The 20,005-nt window shown below is 31.3% G+C and overlaps 1 protein-coding gene across 1 annotated transcript in view; it reads left to right on the top strand.

The window, feature by feature from the left end:
* The window catches only part of LOC145319654 (neurotrimin-like), a 54,950-nt gene that overhangs the window by 24,702 nt on the left and 10,243 nt on the right, over positions 1 to 20,005 (top strand). Inside the window, exons 3-12 of the mRNA XM_080161929.1 lie at positions 2,424 to 2,494; positions 11,192 to 11,258; positions 12,768 to 12,819; positions 13,493 to 13,585; positions 14,235 to 14,304; positions 15,750 to 15,850; positions 16,098 to 16,184; positions 17,858 to 17,912; positions 18,395 to 18,494; positions 19,952 to 20,002. Of these exons, the coding sequence (XP_080018055.1) occupies positions 2,424 to 2,494; positions 11,192 to 11,258; positions 12,768 to 12,819; positions 13,493 to 13,585; positions 14,235 to 14,304; positions 15,750 to 15,850; positions 16,098 to 16,184; positions 17,858 to 17,912; positions 18,395 to 18,494; positions 19,952 to 20,002 (747 nt within the window). The remainder of the gene's footprint in view (positions 1 to 2,423; positions 2,495 to 11,191; positions 11,259 to 12,767; positions 12,820 to 13,492; positions 13,586 to 14,234; positions 14,305 to 15,749; positions 15,851 to 16,097; positions 16,185 to 17,857; positions 17,913 to 18,394; positions 18,495 to 19,951; positions 20,003 to 20,005) is intronic.

Genomic DNA, 20,005 nt, shown 5'->3' with positions numbered 1-20,005 from the left:
TTTTTGTTGGTGTAAGCTGGTTCCGTACTAAGCTTTTTTTTATTTTTAGTGAGTTTAGGCATTTTTAAAGATTTAATTTCTACTAAAGCCTTTCATGATTAGTGCTGGAACAGTAAGGTATTATATGGAAAGTTTAATTAAACTATTATAATTTTAGAATGCCAATACTTTTTTGATATTTGAAATTAATAGGTGACATTGATTTAATGTGAATTACTGATTCCTAGGACAATTAAGGCATCATTTTAAGAAAAATACGTTTTAATTTTAAACTTTATTAAGTGAGGAAAATAGCTTATACATAATTATTTTATTTGCATATCATAATTAGTGTTAGACATATCTAGCCAAGTGTTCATACATTAGTGACAATTTTTTACCAGCATTTTTTTGGTGCTATACCTTCCTTGCTAACATATTATCATTCATTGGTCAGTTCGTTCATCCAGTATGAGGGGAAATGGTAAAAAAAGGGGTTGAATGGGGGAATTTGTATTTTAGCCAGCTACAAGTTTCACTGTATTAGATTACATTATAATATGGTGTGAAATCTATCCTTGAAAGCTTCTGTCAATTCATCTAATTATCAGTATTTTTCAGGCATCACTTCAATTTAACGGACTAATTTGGCTGCAATAAAGAAAAAATATATGAAACTTTTGGAACATTCGGTCCAGCCGTTTTCGAGATAGTAGCGGGCATACACACAATACTACTTCATTGTATTGAATGAATCTTAGTGATGGGGGGTAGGATTACAGCTCTCCACTTTCCCAATCAGAATAAGGCAAAGCGTTGGGCTAAGTTAAGCCAATAAAGTTACGTTTTCAAATGGTTAAGTCAACCCGCAGGGGCTTTCATAATTATAATTTTCATAATTTAGTATGTTTATGAAAACGTTACTGGAATAATTACATTATCTTTCATAACATGTATTTATATATTACTTTGCACCTTAGATAACCTAATTAAAGTAATTAATAATGCCAACTTTCAGTCATGTCAACAACAGATCTATAGTTTAGATGTATATACAGACACTTACCTCGCATCATTTTTCAAAGACCTCTTTCGTCTGCTTCTAAATATTTTTCTGCTACTTAGCTGTTTAATATAAGCGATACCATTGGTTGATTTTCAATGACCCAATAGAAAGGTTGCACAAGACGGTTGCGATGGGGAGATACAGTTATTTTACCCTTTCTTCCTCTAGTGTTTTACTCTAATATGTCAACTTGATTTAATCATCTTCTATCGTATTCTATTATGTAGGGTACCACTGCAAGATTGTGAATTTGGAATTAAATTTAAGACTAGGATGCCAACATATATGTATAGAGAGAAGACAATAAGCTGTTGATTACACTAATCCCCAAAGTTTTACAATAACGTTTTCTTATTAGTTGGCTTAACAACTTTAGGGACTTTTGTATATTTTGATTGGTTAATTCAATAAGATGAATGTTCAAACGTTTCTTCAACCACTAATTTTAATCTACATAACGGGTAATTTTATGCATCATCATTGGTGATGTAGATCAATCTAGAGATCCCTGATGCCAAAATCTCTGATAGAAGTCCTGTAATTTTATAATATAATTATATCCCAAATAGACGTACATCCATTTTGCCTTTCAAATACCCGACAAACAAGCATGAAAACACCAACAAAGTATAAATATATCATTTTCCCCATAGCATTACGGACGACGCGCAGATTTAAAAAAGGTGTATCAAATGCTGCTTAAAAGTCAAATTAACATTAATAAATCAATGGTAATCAGGTATCTACAGGGATAAGACAATGGTTGATTAATTGATGACACCTAAAATTATCTCTTCTGTAGATTAGAATTCGTTGTTGAAATATTTGAATACTCAACTTAATAAATCAATCAAACAAAATTTACTAAAGTCCCCAATGCAAAGATGTTAAGCCAACGAATAAGGAAACGTTAATGTAAAACTTTGGGGACTAGTTTCATAAACAACTCATTCTCTCTCTGGTGATAATTCAATTTTGATAGCGCTGCTACTTTAGTAATATTAGTTTGTCGATAAGTATGTCAAAAAATAGCACACACAACAGCAAAATCTTTCGTTTCTGCTGATATAAAAAAAAACATAAAATAGATAAAAAAAATTGTCTTGCTGCGCCCAAAGCATTTAGGGGGATTTGTATTGAAAGGTGTAAGAGAGGACATAAAATAGCCTAAAACTATCCTAATACTAATGTAAAGCTTCTCTAAAAGTGGAAACTTAACTGTCCTCTAGGGTAGGGCGGGGAAGATCAGAAAATGAACTAAAACCAACCCAAGACATTTAGAAAACTTTCCTGAAGAGTACAGCATATTTAGAAAAGAAATATCTCAAGCTTCAGAATAAAAATCTTACTACTTTATAATATGAGATATTATATTTAGAATGGACGGGAGAGTTTTGAGCAGTATCGTCTGCACAAAGGTGAAACAGCCACCCTCAGCTGTGATGTCAGGTACTAATTATATTGGTACCCAAAGTTTATAATCACGATCACGTGCTTTAAAAACATTGGGTACTTTAAATTCAACCATGATTGTTGGTTTGGTTCAAACTACCAATGTCCAAACTTTTTAGCCTATAATTTTAATGTACATAATCCTTGATTTTGTTTTATCATCATTGGGGATGTATTGTACATTATCGTCCATACAACGCAAAAAAATATTTAAAATATTAAAAAATACGTCTAAAATGAGGGAATTTATGACGTCACACATAACACTTTCCAATGTTTTAAATCATTTTTTTGCGTTGTATCCGGGAATCTTAAAGGATATTGGCAATCAACTATAAGTTGATATATTTCCCAAATGATGGTAAACAAAATTACCGGCTATGTACATTAAAATTATAGGTTAAAAAGTTTGAACCATCAATTTAAATTTAATCAAAAGTACCCAATGTTTTAAAGCACGCACTTGTGGAATCGTGTTTATAAAACTTTGGGTACCATTATAATTTACGGATCAAAGTCCACCCCTCTCAGGTTATATCCTACTCAAAAGAGAAATAGGCCTTCCAACAAACTAAAAAAAAAACCTAGCGGCTTAGTTGATATCCTTATTATTATAGAAGAAGTATTTTTTACGTTTGTACTGAACCACTGAACCTATGAAGTTCTCAATTTTAGGAGAAGTTCAAATACATATCTGGGGATGGTTTTAGTATATATGCATTGATGTAAGTCATGGGATGGGTTTAGGATATTTTATGCCCCTTCTTCCCCTACGTTTACAAATGTATTCTTTTCTACTTACTCTGTGTAATTATAGAGAAGTTTTGCAACTAAAAAAAGAATTGTACAAGGACTGTATACATACTAGTGTTTGTAAAAAAACTTGATTTTGGTCATTGCAGATACTTTAGCTTGTATACTATAATTAGAGTTACAATACAACAATGAGCTTTTTGTTTCTTAGTCACGCATCTACTCTATAATTATCAACTAGTGGTTACACAACTAAAGGCCTCTAGGGGCCCTTTAGGTGGATGGAAGTCCATTAAGTCATACTTTAAAATATTTGCAATTTTTCTCTTCCTCCCCCAAAATAGTTATAAACCTTCCAAGGACTTATAAGAAGCTACATTGTAAAGGAAAACCATATCGGTTCAACGGCTAGCGAGATCCTTTGGTACAAACAGACACACATACAGATCCTGTTACTTATTAAAAGGATTTTTAACTTATGTTTTAAATACGCTGGTTGTCATGGTTCGAATTGTTTAGTTTTAAAGTAAATTTATTGATTTTAGGGAAGGGTGGGACATTTGACTCTAAAGTTTATACACTCGTTCTACTATTAGTTGGCTCCCATCCCCTTTGTTTAATCTGACCCCATTAATCTCCCCTCCCAAAAATTGAACTACCCTCTCAATTGAGATCCTTCCCCTCAGAAAAAAAATAAATAGAAAATTGAACATCATTATTTTATAAAAGCGAAGCTTTCCCATTATTTGGGTCGGCATGTCCGCACGTCCGACCGTCCGTCCGTCACGGACAGTTTTCATTAATTTAAACAGGTTAGAATTGTCCTGTAGATTCCTTAAACTTAAAACTTTGAATGGTGATTCCCTAAGTAGTAAGGTACGATTTAGAAAGCATAGCAAATCTATAATCATTACCAGTCAAACTTGTTAATTTTTAACGTTTTTACCACAAACTTTTATGTGATAAAATTATCCGATTGATCTGATTTTGGAATACTGATTCCTAGGAAAATAATGTACAATAACATAAGCGAAGCAACTCTACAAACATGTAATTTTGTTTCGACATTTATATTCTAATTATTCAGTTCTGACACTCTACAAGTGTTAATGTTCGTTTATCCTACCGTTTCAGAGCTTTGTTTTTATGGATGTTGTCATCCTTGGTTGACCTAAAACTGTTTTGTTTTTATTCTCTGAAATAATCAATATTATGTAAAAATATAAAAAAAAAGAGTGTAAAAATGTATACTAACTATTATTTGTTTTTCACACTCTTACTTTTTTTAGATTATCAGTCCGGCAGATTAAAATTTATCTCTTTTGATAAAGGGTGTGCAAAGTTTTATTAAACTCCAATTACTAAGCTAAATAAACTGCTGAGGTTAATTCTTAAAAAAACTTTTGCCTCCCAAAAATTACTTTGCCCCAGTAAAATTTTAGTGAGGCAAAATTATCCCCTCTAAATTTTTAGTTTTCCTCACTGATTTTAGTGGGGCAAACTGATTTTAGTGAGGCAAATTTTTTTAATAATTCACCTCTGTTTAATTCATACGCGTAAAAGGGGGTGTAGAGTGGTGTTAACACTTATTAGAATTGAACTTGGAAAATCATGATTTCCCATTTTTTAACCCCCTCAAGAAAGACACCCTAAATCCTGTACAAGCGATTAAATGTATTATTTGTAAGCTCTATTTTAAAAAAAAATGATACATACTATTTTTGTGCCATTTATGGTTTAGTAGCTTCATGATAATTTATAAATCATTCCTTAAAGATTAAAGTTACTGGTTCAAATGTTTGGACTTTACTAGTTTGGAACCAACCAATCAAAAAAAAATTTTAAATACCAAAAGTTTTTTAACCAACGAATAAGATGACGTCATTATAAAACTTTGGGTACCAGTGTAATAGACAGCCTAATGCCCCCATACCTCCCAGATTGCATTCAATTTTTATAAGGTTGTTAGAAAAGCTCAAGAAAAGATGAGGTTTTTCATTTTCCCTAATGTATTAATGTTAATAATGAATAGAATAATAAATGATTAAGACTTAATTATACCCACAAGGCGTATTCATTGATTGCTAACACAAAAAAAATAATAGACCACGTTACAAATGAATAAAACCTTAGGTTTGTTAGACAATGTATGATTTTCAAAAATCAAAGATTTCGAGAACTACTCAACCGTATGATTTTAGGACATTTTGTGTTATAGATTTCAGTCTGTGTATGTTTTAGGCTATTTTCCAACCCCTGACATTGCTACTAAAGACCATCTTTACAAAAGACCAAACCCTACTAAAGACCAACTCTACAAAAGACCAAACCCTACTAAAGACCAACTCTACAAAAGACCTACCCCTACAAAAGACCAACTCCTTCAAAGGACCAACACCTACATAAGACCAACACCTACATCAGACCAACACCTACAGAAGGGTCGATTTTTAAAAAGCAAGGATGCATGGGGTTCGAAACTATTCCGTTATGTAGCCAACACAGACTTTGGACAAACTGTTGGACGGAATTTTAAAATTTAGCCCATGAACAAAGTTATACGAGAAAGAAATTTCGGTTTTGAATTTGTCCCTGTGTGTTATCGTCATATCGGATACCATTTAAAATTGGAAGATTTGCCCAGAGAGGTAATTTAAAAAAAAATATTAAGTACTTCTGGTGCTACGACCATTAATTTTGCATTAATCTTAAATTAATTGCTAAAAAAAATAAAAAATAAAATGGAGGGTAATTTTTTGTTTTTGAGGGGGTTGTGGGTCCCCCCCCCCCCCCAATAAAATAGCCTAAAACTACCACAGGACAATTAGGTATATTCCCCGAAGAGTCGAATCGGTTTCAATGGTTACCGAGATCTTAAGGGACAGACAGACGGACAGACATCAAGCTACTTTGTATTATAGATATTTTGAGAGATACATATTTATACAAATAATTGTTCAAACTTCTAAAATATGTTTATTGAAAACTGCGCTTTTTGCTCTATATTCGTTAAAGTTCGTTTGTCTAACAGTCTGATTTGTTGAACTTCGGTTTTAAACATGTGTTTTCATCACTGCTTTATTGAAATTGATGTCGTTTACTTAGAACATTTATTTAAATGGATATAGCATACGTGGATGTTCATAGTGACAGTGGAATTTTGGTCGTCAATTTAGGTTGCTAATAATGTTCTCAGATATAAGTCAATATGTTCCTCCATTATTAGTGGAATGAAGGTGGGAATGTGGGGTATCGTTATATTAGCCATCTGGAAGAAACATTATATGAGGGTATGCAATAATCTGTCACCATATTCAGACACATTACAATCTTTCCCGATTTTGTATTACTTTTGCGGAACATGGTTCCAGTTACGTCATATTTTTCTTTCCCGAAAAAGGGAAGGGGGAAAGAAAAAAAGGGAAGGGGGAAGAAAAAAAGAGATGGGAGAAAAGGGGGTTTTCCCCATTTCTTTTGAAGAGATTTTCTTCCCCCCTTCCCTTTTTCGGGAAAGAAAAATATGACGTAACTGGAATCATGTTCCGCAAAAGTAATACAAAATCGGGATAGATTGTAATGTGTCCATATTCACGTATTCTACATCCATTACTATAAAAGGGCTAGACAATAACAGACCCATAAAAAGATGATTATATAATTATGCTGCCTCGTACATGTGTTACACAGCAAAGTTCTAAAGGGATAAGACAATGGTCAATAAATTGATGTACATCCCAAATGTTGAAATAAAATTTCCCCTTTTGTAGTTAATAATTAGTGGTTGAAACGTTTGGGCACTTAAGTCGCCGAAAAGGAAAACTTTAATATAAATCTTTGGGGACTAGTGTCATAAGGAGCCAATTGTCCTCTTCCTTCCTGGAAAGGGCGGATAGAATAATTGAGGAAGGGGCAATGTGCTGTTTTTTTTTCTCACACTAGTCCCCAAAGTTTTATGATAATATTCTTATTTAATGTCCTATCAATTTTGGGGGCTTTTATCGGTTGGTACATAAAGATGAGTGTCAAAACGTTTCAACCCCTAATTAAAATCTACAAAAAGGGTAATTTTGTGTGTATCACTATTGGGGATGTATGTATATCAATTTAACGGCTATTGTCCTATCCCTTTAGATCCTTGGGATATAATGATAGCAAAAAGAGAAAATGTCCGACACTTATTAAACAACCATTGAAAGTTGCTTATTATTTTTTTTCCAGTAAGGCATCGAAATACAGACAATTTTTCCATGAATATTAAAATAAAAATCATAAAATTAAAACAAGTTTACTTAGCTCGGGCATTTGGCCCCTCTGTGCTAACAAACCTGGTTTTAATCTTATTATTATTCATTTCAATATCCGCTGAAAGCTGTCTATAATACGATGCAATAAATAAATACTATAGTTTCGTTGACTTTTGTATAGGACAAACAAAACAAAATTGTTTTATTTGCTAATTGATTTATTTTGGCAAAAACAACTTTTTACATATTGATATAAATACTACATACATATGTTATCCTTATATAAAGATGTATGTTTGTCTGTGTGTGTGTATGTACTGAAAGCTGAACCAATATGCTTCTCCTTTACAGTGAAGCTTCTGAAAGGTCCAGGAATGTTTTGAATAAGAATACCTACTCACTCCCAAGATATGTTTTAGTCTTTCTTTTTAATGGGACGACATTCCACCCCCCTTCTAGGCCTCTAGGGGCTTAACTGATATTTTTAAATAAAGTTAGAAAGGTCAGCAGACTAACCATAAGAATGACTTATAGATGCAGTGTCTCAAAAATCAGCCATGTGACGTCATAAAAATGAGGGATTATCCATCTCTTGTTTTTTCTTTCTCACTTCTCCATTCATCTCCCTCATTTTTATGACGGGACATGGCGGGTTTTTTATACACTTTGTCCCGCAACTTATTGATCCGCTTAGCTGCTAAAAATAAATAAAATATTAATTATTGAGTAGCTGAACTTGTTCCAAATTCTTGATGATGCTAAAAAAAAACAAAATCTCTGCAGTAAAACTTAAACAGAGAAAATTTTTATGAAAAAAATTTCAAAAGGGTTAAGACAAAATTTTTCTCTTAATAACTTTCTTCACATTTTTGCATTCATAACACAAATAAATTAATGTATATTTATAAAGGGTACGAAAATAGATAATATATTTATTTACATTCTCAATGACAATAAACAAAATTACCCATTCTGTAAATAAAGATTATTATTTTGCTAGAACATTAATATTTAAAAAATTTGTGTATTGTATGTGCTATCTACTACAGTTGGGGAGTTAAATCAATTTTTATAGAATCAGAATTATAATCTATGATTATGGTTTTGACCCTTTAAAAAACGTAATCTACCATTTCACTTTCCCCTCTCTTGGTGATGATATCATCAACGCCGATACGATTTTTGAAGTGTACGATTTCACTTTTAATAGAGGCGAAACTGGAATGGTACATATATGTTTACATATCGGCGTATTCATAAACATTGATTTCCTTATTTTATTCGACATAATAGTAATGGTATATTCTGGTTATTATCTTTATTTTACATAAAAAATTTTAATTATAAATAGTATTTTATACATTCCTACGATTAACATAATTCAAAAATAGTATGTATGATTTCAGTTATGTCGATGTTAAAAGTGTAAACCACCATTCCACTTTCGCCTCTTTTGAAAGTGGAATGATACATTTCAAAAATCGTATCAGCATTGATGATATCATCACAAAGAGAGGCAAAATTAGATTGGTAGATTACAAAAATCATATCGGCGTTGATGTTATCAACACCAAGAGAGGGGAAAGTGGAATGTTAGATTACGTTTTTTAGAGGGTCAAAACCGTAATCATAGATTATATTTCTGCTTCTATAAAAATGGATTCAACTCCCAAACTGTACTAAGCTAGGGGGTACCTGGCAGCACAAAATATTATCATTATCATTATTATTTTAAAACTAACCCTTCCAAATTCATTAAAAGTACCCAAAGTTGTCGAGGCTATGAATAAGATAAATCTTTGGGTACCAGTTTAAATTACAGTCCAACTGTACAGCATCGTATTAATTTAATTATTACTTGGATCCTACACCAGATTATCATCTACAAAACAAAGTAAAGTTATGTCTGTCCGTCCGTTGTTCGTCCCTTAAGCTCTCGGTAACCGCTGAACAGATTGGATTCTACTCTTCGGGGAATATTCCTGCTGGTCCTGTGGTCTAATCCCCTCCAAAAAAAATCCCCCCCCCCCCTAATTTTTATTGCTCGGTTAGGGGCGAAGCAGCTAGTGTACTCTTATATAGTAAAACTTGTAGCAGACTAAAATAACCCCCCATTCCATAACGATACCTTTTACTCATCCCGTCCCCTCATACTGAATGAGGTTCATATTAGGAAGCTAAATTTATAACAATTTTTCCCCTGTCTATATATCCACTTATATCCTATATCAATTGTCTATATGATTTTTTTTGTTTTAAGAATTTCGGTTCCTTGAACTTAATTCAAGTAAGTAGAAAGGGGAAACGGTATAGGAAGTCGGAAAATATAAATTTATTTTCATATAATTTCAATATTTAATGGAACACTACGAATGCTTATAATTTGCTAACCTGTGGTGAAAGATATTTATTATATTTCATTTTCCAATCCCTTAAACCATGAAAGATAAAACTTGTAAATTTTGATTAGAGTTACTTTTACCTTATATATTATACAGTGTATGTATACAGGGAAAAGCCAATGGCAATTAATCGCAGGGGTTAATAAATGAGATAAAGTAAAAATTATGTAATTAGTCATGCCACATTATCTTATTCGTCGGTTGGAAAACTTTGGTTACTTTTATTAAATTATGATTGCTTTGTTCTAAACTAGCAATGTTTATATTTTTCGACTGAAAAATTAATGCACGGTAGAGTTAATTCCTTAGAAGCACTGTTTAAAGGGTCATCTCAAAAAACGCCCATCTCAGAAAACGCCTATCTAAAAAAAACGCTATTTTGAAATTCACCCATCCAAAATTCCACAACATTTTTATGAATATCTCTTTACTATTTACAAATTTACTAGGTTTAGTCATATTTACAACATTTTAACCTGACATTCTGTTAATTCAAGATAATAGGTCAAATAATAAAGAAAATAAATAAGAATAATGAATAAACTATGTTTTAATAGAGCTCATAGTTGTTCATCTTATTGTAATAACTGAAAAGTAAACTGGGTTGTTTGCAGTAGATATATGAAATAAAGAAACTTAAAACATGAATTAACTAGGTAACTAGATTATTCAGTTGTGATCAATTTTCAAAAAGTAAACCTTTAGTATGTTGTTGCTTAAAATACGTTAAAAAAAATAAAAATTGCCTAAGGAATGTACAAGAGTGACATTATACTTCAGGGATAGATATTTCAATAAGAAGATTTATAATGTACATATTGTACAATATTTACAATACCTTCTTAGACTGACATATTTCACTACAGGATAAGTTTTAAAAATGTAGTAGGCATTTTATGAAAAAGGCCTTTTGTGAGATGGGCGTTTTCTGAGAAGGGCGTTTTTGAGATAGGCGTTTTCTGAGATAGGCGTTTTTTGAGTATAGCCTGTTTTTATTTTGTTAGATTTTTCGAAAGCATGTCTTCTTATTTTTACCGTGACCATTTGAAAAAAATACAAACATCTTAAAAGATTATTTTCCGTCTGGCTTTGAAACCGATGAATATCCGCTGGATTAGAACTGATTCTTTGCCATACTGGAAAATCATGTATTGCGTCTTATTACAGATAAATTTTAACGAATATTTTTTTTTAAATTATATCATTAAAAAAATGCTAAAAACTGGTTTGAATCTTAACTTGTTTTTATTTTAATGTCCGCAGAAGGTTGTCTATAATACTAACCTGTATTTCAGTGGCCTGACAGACAGTGTAAAAGTATGGAAAAATGGAACAAGAGTTCTTTATGTAGATAAACTAAAGGTATAGTTAAATTTTTATGTCTATTTAAATTATGTATTAATCTAAATCCTGTAGAATTTACTAGGCTAGCCTTGGTTTCTTTAGCCTTACATAGATATCAAAGAATATGTGAGACTAAGGAAAATATGTTAAATCTAACTTTTTCGTCTAATAACTAGCAGCTACGCCCCTTGAAGTGATCAACCTCCCCCCAACCTCCCAAACTTTAAATTTTTTTTAAAGAGGTCATTTTTTACTTTTTAGTGATATCCTTCGGTACACTCAGACAGACAGACATAGATCCTGTTACTTTATATAATAACTAGCGGCTACGCTCCTAGAGGCCTCTGGTGGCAATCTAATTGTTTGATTTTTTATTTAAAATATCCAGTTGCGTACATACTCTGCTAAGGAGAACCCGATTGGTTCAGCGGTTAGCGAGATCCTTTGGTACAAACAGACAAATATACAACTTTACTTTATTATAAGAATTCAACTTTCAAAATAATTATTAAAATCTCAAAATGATTAAACTAATAACAAAATTTCTGTATCTATATGAGAAAACGGAAAAAAAAGTTTTTGTTGCAAATTAAGACCTGAGCCCAATTCTTAAAAATGATTGTAATAGTTATTTATCGCATCGTATTATAGACCGCTTTCCTGAGACAATAAATATAAAATTATTAATTAAAATTATTAATTCTATTTTTATTAGCCGAACGGGCCAAATGTATTAATATAATCATTTTTATTTTATTTTTCGTGGAAAATGATCTAAAATACGATACATGTTTTTTTAGTATGACATAGACCCTGTCATAATCTATCGGATATTAAATAGTTTCGATAACATACTGAAAAAAAATTTTCAATATTTTAAGAAAAATCTTCTAAACATATAATTCTTCCTTTTTAATTTAATGCTTTTTTAACACACTAAAATAATTTTTTCGATCGGTCTGCAATCTTTTAAAGAGTTGGCCTTACGTTGAATATGATAAAGTTTATAATGTATTATGTACACATTTAACATCCTGCCAGGGAAAGGAAGGGTATTATGAAGGAAAAATAATATCCAATTTTAACATTTTGGCTACTTTTTCAAACTATTCTTGCTTTTTTCCTTTTTTCTATCTATCATTGTACTTTAGCATTTACCTTTTTAAAAACAACTAATAAAATAACGCAAGGAACGCCAGTTGTAAGCCTTAATAAAAATTAAAGGGAATAGTCCCTTTCGTAACATAGCCTCATAAGGGGTGATTCATCGTATTTTTAAAATGGCTTTTTATAGGTTATTTTAGGTTAGGTTATATTGGGTTAGGTGATTGCCCCAGAGGGTTAGGTGATTGGCCCCGCAGGGTTAGAGCCCCCCGCAGAGGCTAGAAATAGGAGAAAAGCTACTGTGAAAAATACGAAGAATCGCCCCATAAGGTGCGATGTTACGAAAGGGACTATACCCAAATAAAATAAATGTATCATATTTAATTATCCGTGGAGAACTACCTATAAATTTATATTATTTAGATACGAAAGGACGAACGAATAATTTTGAAAAAGAACATCTTGTTAATATCAGGTAAGCTTATATGGTTTTTAAATGTCCAAAATATTTTTATTTTTTTTATGGGAAGGGTGTCTCGTCCTGCAAGAAAAAAAACCAGCAGTTTGCCTCAAAGTGCCTAGTAGAGTTCAGAACCAATTATCCATATTTTAAAGGAAACAAGTAAAATAAGGAGGTGGAGTTTTACTTTTTGTTAGGTTAGGTTACATTGGGTACAGGGTAGCACCGCATGGTAGGTAGGGCACAGAAAGAAAAGGGCCCGCTGAGGTTAGGTATAATAAAAGAAACAAACAAAATTAAGGTAGGAGGGGGGTGGGGGTTCTTTAAGCTCTTGGCACTTTAAGAGAAAGCATTACACGGTATGACGGATAGACAAACATCTACATACTTATCCATCTAAATTAATGACCTATCTTTATCTATCTATTTATCTATCAATTGATTTAGAAACGACGAAAAAGGATATTTGGTTGGATAGTAATTGGAGTTTTTTAAAGTCACTTTATCTATCTAGGTATCCATCTACCTACAAAATTAACTAACTACCCATCTGTCTATCTATCTATTTATATGGGATAGTAGATGGTATAGTTGTGAGTTAGAGAATACCAACGACCTCTTTATCTAACTAGTTATCCATCTATCTAATTATCTATCTAATCATTTATCTATCTATCTATATATTTAGAAACAACTATATGGGATAGTGGTTGGTATAGTTGTGAGATAGAGAATACCAACGACCAACCAACAGTTGTTAAATACCACCTTCAAGTCTTAGGTAATAACATTTTTTAGTTGCAAAGCTGCTCTACAATTCTTTTTGTCTGTGATTAAAATATGATTATCTTGGCTGCTATTTAAAATAGAATGTAGGTTTTTTTGGGTAAGATACCCATTACACGAGATTATACAGTAGACAATGTTCTTGGTCTGTCCGTAATTTTTCAAAATACAAATATATTTAGTTATGAAAAGAGTTCGTGATTTGATACTTTTCAGTAGTCACACGTTAATTTTTCTTTTTAAATTTGTTTTTTTATTTTTTAATACAAATCAAAACTATAGCTCTCTGTTCAATTCATAGAAAATTATTTCGATGGAATCTTTCTGATTGTTTCACTTCTAAACTCAAAACATTCCAGGCCACTGGCGGACAGAAATTAAAAGACAATAATAGTTATTTATCGCATTGTATTATAGACAGCTTTCCGCGGATAATAAAGTTAAAATTCAAAAAGATTAAAAACCAGTTTGGTTATTCCCGAGAGGTCGAAGACTAGAGATAACAAAACTGATATAAATCTTATGATTCTAATTTAATTATTCCTGAAAAATTGTCTTTAATACGACGAGTTTTCAGTAAGTCTGAAAAAGATACAGACATACAGACCTTATCCTTTTGACAAACTTATTATAAAATAATGTAGATCCTCCAAGCATGATGGGGAATGAGAAAAGCGGGGAAGAACTGACGTCAGTTGCCGGTTCTACAATAAGGTAAAAATTTGCATGCTTAGACAAATTAATGGATATAGAAAACACGTATAGATAGGGAGGGGATGGGGTTAAGGGGGTGGAGGGGGGAATCTTTATTTTAGCCAGTTACAAGTTTCACTTTATTAGAGTAAATGATAATCTGGTGTAAGATCGATGTAATAATAAATCCATTGACGTAAAGTTGTATTTAGAAAAACATAGGCTTTTAAGTTTTATTTATGTCAGTCTGACTTTAGAAAAACGTTTAATATTTTATTTCTTCTTAAAAAATGTAAACTCCTTAATCTATAAAATAATACAAAGCTTTTTATCTTTCTTATATAAAACTTATAAATTGTTATGAGCCCCTATAAATTTACTCTTTTTCAAATAAGAATATACAGGTGATTGACCGATTATGATATAAACTCGTAATTTATCCATAATTTGTAATAAAATGCTTTTATAAAAATTTCAAACTTCAATAACCTTTAGTCTTTAGAGATTTTTTGTCAAATAAAAAGGATTTTTTCCTTTTTACTATAACCTACGTTATTTAAGAAGATTCTTTTACTGCAAATGCATCAAAATCAAGAAATATGATAAAATGACAAATTTCAGTTTCTTAAAAATGCTTTTGTCAATAGCTAAAAAGCATTTCACCTTTAACACTCATTAAGGTACTTTTCTTAGACCTTTTACTAAATTAATATAGAAATTCTACGATTTTTTATATATAATAGAAGAGTTATTTTAATTTTGTCTTGCACAACATTTTTCACATAAAGCATTTTTGGAAACTGTGTACTTATCATAGAGGCCGTATTTTTTGAGATAATGAAAAACACCTTTCATAAATTTGATGTACTTTTTTTTTACAGAGAATAATTACATATAATCGTTTTTTCTGTATTCCTTCTGGTTGTGTTAGAAAAAATGGAAAAAGCTGTTTTTTTCTGAATCATTGTGTATATTTTTAATTCTCTTTCCCTCTATTTATCCATAAATCTATCTATTGAATTATGAATCATTCAATCTACTGATATATTTAGTAAGATATATAAGTTGGAAAGGATTTTAATGTTAGAGGGAGATTTTAAATCTGCATCAAATTTTAAGGATTTTTTACAAAATTCGTTTTTTGTATAATTCTTTATCTAAAAGCGGAAATACAATTTAAGTTAATTAATTTTGACATCTGTGATTGGTGGATTGAAAATTATCTGCGCTCTGATTGGAGAAGCTTAAGTGTCGCACATCATTCAACCAATTAGAGCGCAGGTAGTTTCCAATCCACCTATCCTATTGGTCAAAATTTATGAACTTAAATTGTATTTCCGCTTTTAGATAAAGAATTATACAAAAAACGAATTTTATAAAAAAAAAAAATCCTTAAAATTTGATGCAGATTTCAAATCTCCCCCTAACATTAAAATTCCTTCCAACTTATATATCCTAATATTTAGTATGAGTTGTAGAGCACAAGGACAACCTCCTCCACACATAACATGGTCTAAACAGAGTAAAGAAGTGGGGAATGGTACACAACTAATGCTTGAATCTATAGGTAATATGTATTTTTATTATTTGTAGCGCCACTGCTTTATAACAAAGATTTTCATGTTACAGTTTCAAAATTTGTATGTAAAAAAGATACTGGCAGTTTCCTTAAAAATTAATAAATGAGCAAAAAACTTCTACCATCCTCCTTTATTTGAAATGAATTAAAATTATGGTTTATTTGGTTAGTTAGTGATTAGCCCAATTGGGTTAGGACGCCTCAAGGATATATATAAATCTATCCATTTATCTAGGTAGGAAAGATGCTGGATTGTACAAGTGTACTGCCAGTAATGGCGTTGGACAACCTGTATCCAAAGCTATACAGCTGAATGTATTATGTAAGTAATTTTTAACCCAATTTAACCCTACAGAACCCTGCAGAGTTTATAACTAAAGAATTAAAACAAAAAATTATTTGTCTTAAGTTGTTACTAAAGAAGAAACTGTAGATTAATTAGTTTTTCTTTGAGAACTAATTGAGTGTAATTTTAAGTTTTTAACTGTTTTTGATTATTTATAAATCTACTAGCGGCTATGCCCCCTACAAGCTTCTAGGGGCACTTGAGGTGGGTGGACCCACCCGGCACCCCATCATTTGATTTTAGTTTTTAACAGAGGAGTAAAAACATTCTAGGGACAACTTCTCTTGGGATGGTGTTTGTACCCTCCCCCTAGCTACATTGTAAAGGAATCATATCTTTTCAGCGGTTAGTTAGATCCTTCGGTACAAACAGACATACATCCTGCCACTTTGATATAAGGATGTAGGTGTCTTAAGTAACATTTTCTTTCTTATTTTTCCTACTTGAAATGAAGTTAAAATGGAATGTGTCCGAACCAAACTTTTGTAGCACTAACTCTTTTAATGGCTTCATATTTGTTTTGTTCAATATCATACTTGAAGTAAAAATATTTATTAGTTATTTATCGCATCTTATTATAACAGCTTTCCGCGCATATAAAAATGTACAATTATAAGATTATTGTTGGCCCCGAGATGCTGAAGGCACGGTCTAACAAAACTGGTTTTAATATTATGATTGTACATTCTTATATTTATAAAAAAAAAACTGGATATGATATGAAACGATACATGATTCTTCGGTGTATATTAACCGGTTTCGAATTCTTTGACTTTGACGGAAGTTGATTGAACTTATATAATTATGATTATAATTGTCTTGTTCATGTGAAATGTCTATAATACAAAGTAGAACGATAGTTGTTTGTCTGTCTGTTTGTTTGTCTTTCTGTCTGTTTGTTTGTAGCGAAGGATCTCGCTAACTGCTGAACCGATCGGGTTCTCCTTTTTCAGGGTAGCTTCTCATAGGTCCCGGGAAGGTTTACAACTATTTTCTAGGGGGGTGGGACAAAAAAATAAAAAATACCCCCACAAAAAAAAATTCTTTTTAAAACTAAAATTAAAATAGTGGGGTCGACTAACCCCCCCCCCCAAAAAAAAAAAAAAAAAAAATTTCTTTTAAATCTAAAATACGAAAAATTGGTTTGATCAAACCTCTTGGGGCAAAGCCCCTAGAGGCTAGGGGCGAAGCCGCTAGTAGTCTACATAAAGTTAGTTCCCTATTTGTTCAAACGGATCTAGTGCAGTTAACGGTGAATTGTTCCTGGAAACGATTATCCACAAAATTCTATGAACTTTAAAGGCTACTAGCTGACAAACAGCTGAACGTACATGTTGTTTCAGAACATCTATGCCTACTTATAATATGTAAAAACCAAGATCCAATGATGCACAGGGGAAGCTTGACTGAAGAAAACAGGTGTAAATTAGGAACATTTTACCATGAACTGCACTAGATTCGTTCAATCTACAAAAGTTGATTTTCGAATGCATGTACTGACATTTGAAATCAAATAGGTGTTAGGCAAAGGGGAAAAAACTACCCCTTTCCCTTAATTTGCATTATTTTTTATTTTCTTTAATGGAGATTTTATCGGTGCTCGATAAAAAAAAAATTGCGGAAAAAACCATATTTATTTTTTTGTTTAGATAAACCAGAGATAGAGGTTCTGAAGCCGGTTGTGCATGGCCATTTGGGTCTCAGGAACAGTTCTATAACTTTATAATTTATATTTTTTAAACGCTTTTCTATAACACTACTTCTATATTTACAAATCTTTAGAGTTTAATCTTTGTTTACTAACATACATGTATTTTAAACTAATAAAAAGCGTGATTTTCTCTGCAGCTAGTTAAGATAGAAAGCTGAAATATTTTTTCCCTATGCCAAAGAACATCCATCCTTCCATCCTTATTTTTTCCTCGAATATTTGAAAAAGACGATACGTGACTTGGAAATGGCACATTACGATTTTCTAGAGAAGTATTAGAATGATTTAAGTTTGACGTCATAAAAATAATTCTAAATAAGAGAGGTGAAAAATGTAACCTCTAAAAAAAGAAATGGATTACGACGTATTTTATGACGTTACACATGACACTTTTCAGCGATTCTTTTCTAGATATACTATACTTTAAAAAAGGAATCTATTGCAATAATCTAAAACTGTACTTCGCCCCCATCAGAGTAAACTTAACATGTGATGTCTGGTCCAACCCTCCCCCAACTCAAGTCATCTGGAGGAAGCCTACCCTTAGTCTGGCACAGTTCCCAACATTTGCACAGGTATAGATAGATAGATAGACAGATTTATAGATGGATAGATGGATAGATGGATAGATAGATAGATAGATAGATAGATAGATAGATAGATAGATAGATAGATAGATAGATAGATAGATAGATAGATAGATAGATAGATAGATAGATAGATAGATAGATAGATAGATAGATAGATAGATAGATAGATAGATAGATAGATAGATAGATAGATAGATAGATAGATAGATAGATAGATAGATAGATAGATAGATAGATAGATAGATAGATAGATAGATAGATAGATAGATAGATAGATAGATAGATAGATAGATAGATAGATAGATAGATAGATAGATAGATAGATAGATAGATAGATAGATAGATAGATAGATAGATAGATAGATAGATAGATAGATAGATAGATAGATAGATAGATAGATAGATAGATAGATAGATAGATAGATAGATAGATAGATAGATAGATAGATAGATAGATAGATAGATAGATAGATAGATAGATAGATAGATAGATAGATAGATAGATAGATAGATAGATAGATAGATAGATAGATAGATAGATAGATAGATAGATAGATAGATAGATAGATAGATAGATAGATAGATAGATAGATAGATAGATAGATAGATAGATAGATAGATAGATAGATAGATAGATAGATAGATAGATAGATAGATAGATAGATAGATAGATAGATAGATAGATAGATAGATAGATAGATAGATAGATAGATAGATAGATAGATAGATAGATAGATAGATAGATAGATAGATAGATAGATAGATAGATAGATAGATAGATAGATAGATAGATAGATAGATAGATAGATAGATAGATAGATAGATAGATAGATACATACATACATACATACATACATACATACATACATACATACATACATACATACATACATACATACATACATAGATAGATACATTCATACATACATACATAGATAGATAGATAGATAGATAGACAGACAGACAGACAGACAGATAGGCAGATAGATAGATAGACACAGTAATAAAATGTTTATAAAGTAGAAAAACATAAGAAAGACATAACCTTTATTTGGGATTATCGGCTTATGCATAGTCTGTACTCTTTTTTATTGTTCTTGGCTCAAGGACAAATAAAAATTATTTAGGCCGATAAGAGAAGGCTTATATTCCAGAGAGAGAGGGAACGATAGGCTGTTCATTACACTAGTCCCCAAAGTTTAAAATAAAGTTTTCTTATTAGTTGGTTTTACAACTTTGGGTACTTTAGTGAATTTTGATTAGTTGATTCATTAAGTTAAGTTTTTAAACGTTTCAACCACAAATGGTAATCTACATAAGAGGTAAATTTGTGGCTATCCACGAGATAATCAATAAGACATAATAATCCGTCCAACTTAAAATCATTATCATTTATTTTGAAATATATGTATATTAAAAGGTGATTTTTTTCTATTGTTTAGACTGAAGACAGTCTGATGAAAAGTATCCTAGAAGTTTATATTCTAAATGAGGTA

Source organism: Acartia tonsa, chromosome 5 (genome assembly GCF_053477335.1).
Source record: "Acartia tonsa isolate MP-2025a chromosome 5, ASM5347733v1, whole genome shotgun sequence".
In the NCBI taxonomy this organism is placed as follows: Eukaryota; Metazoa; Arthropoda; class Copepoda; order Calanoida; family Acartiidae; genus Acartia; species Acartia tonsa.
The sequence above is the reverse complement of the archived record's forward strand: the minus strand, read 5'-3'. Positions and strand labels throughout refer to the sequence as shown.